The 10,336-nt window shown below is 42.2% G+C and overlaps 2 protein-coding genes across 2 annotated transcripts; one reads left to right on the top strand and one right to left on the bottom strand.

Annotated features, from left to right (window-relative positions):
- Positions 1-185: 185 nt before the first annotated feature.
- LOC139223239 (uncharacterized) lies at positions 186-2,793 on the bottom strand. Its single transcript, XM_070855217.1, has 9 exons — positions 2,777-2,793; positions 2,621-2,675; positions 2,434-2,551; positions 2,109-2,323; positions 1,244-1,361; positions 989-1,158; positions 784-881; positions 586-713; positions 186-289 (listed from the first exon to the last, which is right to left on the bottom strand). Exons 1-9 carry the CDS (start codon positions 2,791-2,793, stop codon positions 279-281), a joined length of 930 nt encoding a protein of 309 aa, XP_070711318.1. The 3' UTR covers positions 186-278.
- Positions 2,794-9,599: 6,806 nt separating this feature from the next.
- sst5 (somatostatin 5) lies at positions 9,600-10,224 on the top strand. The gene is made up of 2 exons (XM_070854973.1): positions 9,600-9,806; positions 9,926-10,224. Exons 1-2 carry the CDS (start codon positions 9,678-9,680, stop codon positions 10,127-10,129), a joined length of 333 nt encoding a protein of 110 aa, XP_070711074.1. The 5' UTR covers positions 9,600-9,677; the 3' UTR covers positions 10,130-10,224.
- Positions 10,225-10,336: the final 112 nt, after the last annotated feature.

The following is a 10,336-nucleotide window of genomic DNA, read 5'->3' as shown; positions in this document are numbered from 1 at the left end:
TTCACCTTCCTTAACACATGATCATTGATCCTGATATTAAACAAAAAGTTTTTAAAAAGCACCAAAATCTCAGATTCATGAATAGACCATTTCCAGTGTGTATAGGTAGTCTATAATTAAAAAATTCACACAATCATTGAATGGCTTACAATACAGGATACATAAAATAATTCCAGACAAAACTGTAAAATTAATGTTCATTTATTTCATTTACAGGTCATGTACGCAGTTGTGCAGAGCATCAGTAGTAGCAGCATGGAGGCAAGCATCCACGTGATTCACACTGCAACTGCAAAACAAGGAGACAAGGGGCTAAACATCTTGTTACACCAACTTATATGACAATAAAATGTATAAATTATCTTTGACATATGAGCCTCACCAGTTCAATTTTAATAGAAGTAGATTTAGTAGTGTTAATGATTGAAATATATTTTAAATAAAGTTTCACTACAACACGACCTAGAAGGTTTTGCTGTTGCTTCAAATTCACGCTTTGACCTGATTGGAGTGGAAAACAACAAGTCACACATTTCTGCAATGAATATAAAATATCAGTGGCAGATCAGCTTTTTGAACACACACCTGTGTTTGTGGCTTCTCTGCGTGTGTGTTTGACTGGCATGGGTGAAAAGTCCAGAGAGGAGTTCAAAGAGCGATGGATAACAAGGGCACTAGTGTCATTTGCTGGGTAGCGACACTGGATTGTTAGCCTGAAACAAACACACAAAATCAACATTATCACCTGGTTTAAAGACAGAGTTCAGTTTGTAAGATTCTCACCTGTACGGAGAATCTCTGTGGATGAGGTGATCATCCAAAGGGAGAAAATCTTGAAGGTAGCTGATCTGGTTCTCATAAACCAGGAAATTTTCCTCAGTCTGAGAAAATACAAGGCGATCAGAAAAGAGGCCCGAACACATATCATCTGTGTGAATCTGGAATAATTAATTCGAATAATAATCAATTATTAATTAAAGCGTCTCACAGTCACAGTTGTCCCACAGGAGTCCAGGCTGAAGCTGAACAGGGCTCTGGCACTGTCTGTCTCCATGGGAACGCAGCCGGGGTCCAATAGGGTGGTTCGGTTTGGGTGAGTGGGCGGGACGGTGTGTGTGGTGTCGACTACTGCCACCATCCTCCCTTCTGGCAAACATACTGTCAGAGAAACACAGAGAGTGTCAAGATTATAAACCAAAACAAGTTTACTTTTCATGCTTCAGCTTGAGCCTGCAGTGTGTACCTAGTAGTTCTCTGACAGGAAAGGTACATTTGTGGACAAGAGTGTCCTGCACTTTCAGAGACTCAGCGTCCACAACAGACACTTCCACTCCAGAGATGAGACCCTGCAACGTCAGCTCCTGCGTGAGAAAAGAGCACAAACACTGTAGATCTTTTTTTATAAGCACTGATTTTGAGAAACAGCAACTTGTTTTATCACAGCATCAATGATGTGTTACAATGCTCTTTTTGCATTAAGACAGATTTAAGAAAACAACCCTGAGGTGTTTTTCTAACCCCAATTTATTCTGAGAGTTCATTTACCAAATGCACACACAGATTGTGTCCTTGTTATAACATAATCCTTCAGTGCAATTCCACCATACCAAAGAAAACCTACTGCTTGTTTTAGCTACTGACAGGCTCAGATTGTTATTTTAGGTGTCTCTCAACATTATGGAAAGAGTCCCTGCAGCGATTGACCTGTAAAATCCTTATTGTGTAACCAGAACCAACCACAGTATCACGATATTCAAGCCCACCAGACTCCATTGACAAAAACACCAGTTTTACCGGGCAGAGCAGGGGGTATTACTGTTTTTGTCAAGGGAGTCTGGTGGCTTTGGACTGAGCGATACAACAGCAATTTCTGGTAAAACAAAAAGGATCTTACAGGTCTCTCTCTCCAAGGATCCTGTCCATAATGATGTCAGATACTTCTAAAAACAATTGGAGTGGCAAGTGGCAAAAACAAGCACTTTTGATGGACGTACTTTGATCTTGCACAATTGTTCCAAATTGAAGTCAATGCAGCTCAGTTGCCTCCAATTCTCGGCTGCATAAATAAATGTCAACGTAAGGTTAAAAAATAAACCGTGACTTATCACCCCGTAGTTCATCACAGGGCTGTGAGAGGGGATCTCCACTGTCAAGTAGTCCTCCTCTACCTCCACCACGAAACCACCCATCACCACCAGCTCCCAGTCCAGCTTGCGGGACCCGAGGAAGAGCTCCCACTGTAGCTCGGCCTGGGCCCCGTGGTGCAGCAGCACCAGCAGGCTGTTCTCTGTGCACTTCCCCTCCAGCTTGGGGTAACCTGGAGCTGCACCAGGACAAATATCGGGGGCACCAGACATCAGGGGTGCATATTTAGGGTGTAGGAGACATTTTGTTCAGTCTGAATCAGTGTTATAACAAACTCAAAACACTCACTTGCGTATTCGACGCTGTGCTCTATAGAAGCTCGATGATAAAGCACTTCTCCATTGGGAAAGATGTTAAGAGTAAAGGTGAAAGAGAAGCTGTACGTCTCATAACCACCACCTATATACTGGGATTAAATATCAGGTTGATTCAGATGCTTTTCTACACATAATAAAACTGCTCAGTCAAAATTCACCTCTGGGATTATTTTTGGGTGCGACAACGGGAAATGAAGCTGGTAGGAGTGGCTCCTGTTGGAGTGGGAGAGCCTGGACACACTGAGGTCTGAGTCACTCTGTGTTTGGTGGCTCCTTGTCCAGGTTAAAAGGTCGCCACCGCCATCTACTGTCACTTTCTGAAGGGAGACATCAGGCGCAAAGAGGCCGTAGGTAACGGAAAACAATCCCTCAGGGGGGGATTTGTCTGTGGAGGGAGGGAAAGATCGGTGATGGTCTTCAACAGAATGTTAGTTTCTAATATCACAAAACTGAAAAGAACATTTTTCTGACATTTATGTGTGTCATCATATATCAAAACCACATTTAAAATTATGACATTGATGTCCAATGACTTCTTTTATTCTTTAGTTCTTTTTTGTCAGTTAAGTGTGCATAAAGAAATAAGTGATCTTGGCCTGACTGTTGGTGATGACTGGGATTTGAGGGATGAGAGGTGTCTTAAGGAGCCTGAAGGAGCGATGCTGCGTGACAGGCCAGCGCTCGTCCTCCCACTGACTCATGAAGAACAGATCGACCGACATGGACTGGCTGTACCGTCCCTGCACAACACCGCTCTGGAGGAATCACAGCAGACAGTCAGAGGTGATTTCTAGTTCTTTCTTTGTTCGTTTTAATTGTATCAACTAGTAAAAGCACGTGTACCCCACAGATTGACTTAATGGGTGGGAACCAGTGTCCTGTAGAACATCTTATTTGTACCTTAATGTGTCCACCGCGTGCTCCTAAAGGAATCCTGACTTCCGCTCTCCAATCCTGCAGGTCAATCTTGACTCCTCTCTCTTTAATGTCAGACTCACTCAGAGCTCGGCCGTCCACTCCGATCCTCACGCCTGTGTCCCTGATCGGACCGTGGACTAACGCAGACAGAACATAAGGGACAGTCCACAGCAGGTCAGACCCGTCTGCTGTAGCCTCGTCTGGGGGCCAGAAGCGGGAGAGGAACGAGACGTTTCACTCTGGTGTTTTAAAGTTGCCAAATAATGGCGTACTAAAAATCTGTACTCACTGAGAGCACAGGCAGCGGTGGCATCAACAGCCAGGAAGTTGCCCTGGACTCGGTACAGGATGGTAGCTTGGACAATCTCTAAATCCGACCCCCTCTCCTGGGGGAAAGAAAAGAAAAGAAAACAGAAACACCCACACACAGCCTCCACTAATCACCCCCCCGTTAACAACATTGTTTCTGAGTACCTTGATGAAGTACGACAGAGGGGAGGAGTAGGCACAGCGGAGGGTGAGGTGTGAGCCACGTAGTGAGACGTGGTAGCCCAGAGCAGCAGCCTCCATCACAGACAAGACCCTGGCGTCTTCTGGTGGGCCGTCATCTCTGTGGAAAACCACTGCCATGTCTGCCTCCTCAGCTGCCTGCTCAGTGACAAAGAGGCATCTGATCAACTCGTGCGACGTGAAGGACGGAAATTCATCGAAACATCAGTTGTAAACACAGATCGTCCTAACCTTCTGACTTTTGGATGTAGCAGGCAGGTTCTGCTGCAGGACGGACACCTAGAGGGGAAAAGACAACCCTTCATAAAATGCCCAGATCTTCTCTCAGCCCTAGTGCGCTTTCAGACCTTCAAATTAAGACAAAAATGGTGTTTGAGGTTGCTTCTAGTTTCCTTGAGTAGCGGGGTCATATGCACCTTCATCTCTTGTTGCTGTAATTACACGAAATCTGTCTGGTCACAGTTTGTTTTTGACTGGGAGGACCTCCAAACTCCTGCCCCTCCTCCTACATTTCTTCTTCTGTGGTCCCTGCCCATTTTGTTTTCAGGTGTGTTTTATTGCATATTTGGTTTTATTCCAGGGTTAATAATGAGCCCTTAATGTACCATTCCCCCTGTGGGGGGTCAGATTCCTTATTTGTTTTTCAAAATAAAAGGTCAAGCATAAAGAGATTTATATACAGTCTATAATATTTTTACAAAATATAAATTACCATAATTACAACATGTACAATATATCAACCAACTTTATAAAATATTGTTTACCGAATACAGTGTTGCATCGTAGCCCATCAATAGGCATAAATAAGGATAAATGTGCATTAACTAACTACCTCCATGTAGTTTTCCTCACAGACAATCTCTCTGGTGCTCCATCGCTCCCCGAGTGAGCAGTGGAGCTGGAAGGGAAACGCCTCCACCTTCCCATCTGCTTGCAGCTTCACAAACCAGACACGCAGGTGATAGTCTGTGCCGCCCTGCAGAGGACACGCACAGAAGTGTCGCTTTGTTAGGATTCAAAAACACGTCAGCGCACACAAATTGTAAGGAAAAAAAAACAACCTCGCTGTGAACATGACAGGCCAGGAAGGAGGCACGAAACACCAGGTCTCCGGCGTTATTGATCAGGACGGTGTAACCGCAGAGTGTGGCCTCCTGATCAGACAAGAGGTGGAACCCATGCTGGTCTGGTGGTTTATAGAAATACCCCATCAACAGGTAATTAATGGAGAGAACCAGACCATTTGCATTTACTAAGAACTTGTGAGGTTACCATGTTGTCAAGAAACATACCTTCAAAGTCAAAACGGATCTTCAGACCCAGGAAGCTGGAGTTGACAGAAAGCCAAAAGTGACGCTCAAGACATTTGGTCTGAAACACTCCTGAAGATATGAAGAATGGCATCAGGTCACAACTCATTCAAAAACATATTACTAATATTATTATATATATTATTATATAGAGCATATTGATGGAATTGTGTCAGGCTGTATGAAACTTATGTGCAATTTCTAATTAAAAACAAATCTACTAAATCTACTAACTAACCCTATTTGTGAAACACTGGTTTGATTTTGCATGGGACACTTTTTTTGTGTGCTTTGAACACAAATGTAATTACTTTGTATACCAATTTTGGCAGGCTTGATGGCGTAAAAACATTATTACTAATACTATATTAGTTTCAATCACACTACCATGCCACATGAAGATCATTTTGAGAGGAACTTCTTTTCTTATTAGACAATGTAATGTGAAGGGAAGCAATAAAATAAAAGTAACAAACAGCCTTTCCACACTCCACCATATGCTGTATGTAAATTCAGACAGGAGCTCTGACATCATAAAAACTAGCTCCAACATAAAAAGCTCTTTAAATGCTCTAAAACGTGGAAAGAACTATTTTCCAGCCTGAGGCCTCCAGACTTCTCCTTCCTGTGTAATGTTGTGATACGGCTCCATTTTGGTTTCGCTAAAGCAGTCTTACCTGTCGGCGCAGGACTGCAGACACAGACAGGTAACCAGAAGAGCAACACCACACTGAAAACAAACACAAATTATCTCTGTTTTCCACTCGCTACTCTTAAACCACGCATTCACCTCTGACTCTGTCACTCACCCACTCAAAATATAGAAACATATCTTCATTTTTCGGGGGCAAATCTGCGCGCAGACGGCGGGCTCGTCTCCGTGTGAGAGCTGTCAGTCGCCATGTTGACTGACTCACCTGTTAATTGAGAAGCTAATTAGCACTGAGGTCCATCTTCTTATCCGTCATCTTCATCAGCACAGGTGATAGTAATACCAGCACGCACAAGTTATATGCTAATAATTGCAAATATAAAAGTACATTAGCAGTAATTCGTAGATATTTCATGAGGTATTCATGGAAAGTGTTGTTTGACGGTAAAAATGTGATCTCACAGTGACACCCAGTGGACAGAGTGCACACTTACACAAATATAAATACACTGTGAACATAGAGAATGCTAACTTGCTATGCTAATTTGAGAGATAGCATTTTGGTTTTTCCACCAAATGTAATGTTGTTTTAGTTGATTTTAAATGGTCAGGTTAATGTGTAATTGATGGTTTGGAGTGGTTTGAAACAATATATGAAATACAGGGTTTTGTATTGTATTGTCTCTATTTTTACTGTACAAAATATATACAGTGTTTGCATTTAAAAAACCTTTTAACTTTGGGGTGCTGAACTCAGTAGTGGAATCTGTACTGCACTTAAGCACAGATTCAATGTATTTTACTTTTTACGGTACTGTACTCGAGTATTTCCATTTAATGCAACTTAATACTTCTACTCCACTATTTGTCTGACAGCTTTAGTTAATTTTCAGATTAAGATTTATCACCCTCGTCCTGTAAAAGTGAAAACTGTGTCTCCAAATGTGAGCGTTTGTGTCACATTGAAGGATGAAGTGTTCATTTGTAGGATGAGCAAATTCTCCTTCTTCTTAAGCAAGATAAACCATATGAAAAACCTCTTGGATTATCTTAAAATGCATCATTACAAAGCTGAAAATGGCAGTTTTTCATGAAAAGTTGACATATTACATCCCATGATGCATTGCTGTAGATTAAACTACCCAACAGGATATAAAGTTAAATAGTTAATAGTAGTTAAATCAGCTCGAATGTAAACATCTACAGCAGAATGATGAAGCATACATTAATGAGGCCGTAATTATCATCCAGAAACATCAGATATAAAACACTTACTGCCGAACTACTACTTTTACTTTTAATTAGGTAAAACTTTTACTTGGTACTTAGTGTTCTGCATTAGTGTTTGTTTTAAAAGACAAGCTCTCTCATTTTGATAGAGTTTGGAAAGCCTCAATTAAGCACCCTGCAGTGCACCCCTATTGTTAAGTGTTACCAAAGACCATGCCGACACAAGCACAAGAGGAAAAAACAAAGTGTCAATAAATATGACTTGGCAAGGAATTAATTAGTCTGTTCAGATGGGAATAGAAATGTTTGACTCACCAGTTTGAAACGAAGAATAAAACAGTGAAATGAAGCATGAGGAATGCTTTAGAGTTTTGTACATATCAGCAGGAGGGCCACAGCCAAAGAAGCCTAATTGACCCTGACAAAGTGCTGACACACTGGGACTACTTCCTATCGTGCAGCAGCAGGTGTGGAGGCAGCGGAGGTGTGATTTGTGTGATCATCATCCCTCTCGTTCGGCCACGGCACCACAGCTGGACGCCTGCGGGCACGACATCCTCACTGCTCTGGAAATGTTACTCAGAGTCAAGTCACGTCATGATTAAAAGACTGAGTGACCAGATTCATCAGTGAGAGTCCTGCAGGGGGAAAAAGGTCAGTGCTTCTCAAACGGAGGAAGCATGACTGGAGGCAAAAATGTAGAACACAATTATAATTTAATGAATCTAATTAATTTGCTAATGATAATTAGAAAAGAGTGCTTTCACTCTGCGGTTAGCGCCATTGAGTCAGACGGGAGAGCACGAGGTACTTTTTTGAAAGGGGGGAAGTGAAAGCCAGGTTGTGTTAATCAAGCAGAGGCATCAATCACAATATGATGAAACCTTGGTGGTCTTTAGTTCACCGTCAGTGTAGTGAGCAGCACGTTTGTGACAGTTTGGGCAAATTTTAACTTGGATTTTCACAACATTACCAAAAAAAATAACATTAACATCAAGTTCTTAGTGGTATTATTTCAACAGAATTACATCCAGCTAAACTATTTTTAACTAATCTCCCAAATATTGGACCACACACTTTAGAACAGCTGAAAAGCAGGAACAGAAAAAAAACGTAACTCACTGATTTAGCATTGCACTCCTCTGATACTGTTGAACTCATGATGGATAGTTAGTTAGTTACTTTAACTTGTAAAATCCATAAACTGTATCAAGATGGATGTCACAACAGCTGCCCAAAAGTGAATCCAAAACATCTGGATCGCCCCCTGGTGGCTTGCTGGGATGGGACATGGGCCAGACTAAGATTTAAGTACAAGTCAATTACATTTTTTTCCTGAAGATGGTTTCTGACATTTTAGGGAGTTCTCATCATGCTGCATGTTTAAGTGTTAATTAAGCTTACTACTCATTTGATGCTATAGAAAGGTTATGTGATTAACAGCTAATCCTAACCAGAGATTGAATCAGGCAGGTGTATGAGCGAGACCTTAACACCCTGGCTCCAGCTCTGATCAATACTGTGCAGACTGCAGTGAAATTGATTAAGTTCCCCTTTAACTCTCTCATGAGATTGATCTTGTGAACTCCTGAATGGACCCAGACCTCAAGCTGACAACCATTGAATTAAGTTTTAACGGTCTGGATGGCAGAGCCTTTGACCTTCCTACTGTTCCCACTGTCAGACTGTGAATTATTGCCAGATTTCCCTTTCAGACAAAATTAAACGTGACAAAACTTAGTGGAAAACCACCAGTTTTCACTTCCTAACCAAACACTGTAATTATGTCCTCACGTATGCCCAGACTGAAAACAAAACACTGACACCAAGTGTTTTGTTTGCAGTCTGACATTTAGATGTTCTCCGTGTTCATTTTCCACTGACTCAAGGTGACGGGGGTGCAGTGGTCAGTGGGGTCCGGGCAGCCTCATTAACATTTGAGTCACATTGTGTCATTAGCAACAGTGCACAGCATGCATGCCTCATGCTGAGTTCAGGACACCTACAAAGCTGGTGCAGCATTTCAGTTTGTAATCAATAATAAGAGAAGTTAAATCATGTGTATAAATATGCAAATTCATAACCTTCACATTTAAAAAAAGAGGTAGATACTCAAAAACTACAGTTAAAAACACAATAACACAACTTAAAGATTTCTGGAGCCTGAAAAAAATTCAATTAATCAAAAGTGACAGAAGTAAAGTCATATCTCACCATTAACTTCGACTTTTTTTTAATAATATTTCAAATATAAAGTACTCATTAAGCCAAACGCCTGATCCTGGAGGTTCTGTGACAGGAGCACTTTTATCCATCATGACCTTATCTCGTCCACTGACGCCTCCTCATTCCCTCCATTCTTCTCCACCAATCACGTCCTTTGGTTGGCCATAGGAAGAGGAGGGTTTGAAGATGAAGAGGCTCATTTATCAGCTCAACACATCCTACTCAAACAGTGGGAACATTCAGCCCTTCCAGCATCCCACTTTCTGGCTGGTTTGTTACACTTGGGACCTCTGCAGCATTTCAGATCATCAGCATTGAAAGAAGAATCGGAGAATAAGAGAGTTCTTATCTTCGCTGTTGGAGGTGGAGATGCTTCGCTCTCAGGTGCAGGTGCTTCTTGTGGTTTTGTTTTCCTCTGTGCTGCTGGTGCAGGTCAGTGGCGCTCCACACACGGACATGCTGACTGAAGCACTGAGAGCAGACCGCGCAAACAACAAGGTGAGTTACTGATATATTTAAGATGAAATTAGGGAAGTTCAGATATGGTTTTTAACAGCTGGCTTCTCTCAAGTGCTGCCTTTTAGTTACCATTCTTTCCCTTTTGTGCCCTTCCTCAGGATCCTGCTGACTTGCTCTTGCTGGAGTTTGTGTCTGAACTGATGGCGGCAAAAGAAGACCAGATGCTCCCTGAGTTGGAGGTGGATAAGGAAGAGGAGGTGGGAGACAGGGAGGAGGTGATGCGGAGACATCTTCCCCTCTCCCAAAGAGAGCGCAAGGCAGGCTGCCGCAACTTCTTCTGGAAGACGTTCACATCGTGTTAACGCGAGACAAGAACTGCTGCATCCATGTTTTGCTCACTTTGTTGTCACTGGATCATTTCCTGCAAGATGCCAGATATGCAGGTGTTTTAGCGGTTGTAGACAGTAATATATTTGTATGCTCTGAGATTGGCGGGGATGGACACTGTGTGTAAAATAAAAATTTTTGCGGTTTAAAAGGTTGCTTGTGATGGATTTTTCTCATTTGTC

Source organism: Pempheris klunzingeri, chromosome 23 (genome assembly GCF_042242105.1).
Source record: "Pempheris klunzingeri isolate RE-2024b chromosome 23, fPemKlu1.hap1, whole genome shotgun sequence".
In the NCBI taxonomy this organism is placed as follows: domain Eukaryota; kingdom Metazoa; phylum Chordata; class Actinopteri; order Acropomatiformes; family Pempheridae; genus Pempheris; species Pempheris klunzingeri.
The sequence above is the reverse complement of the archived record's forward strand: the minus strand, read 5'-3'. Positions and strand labels throughout refer to the sequence as shown.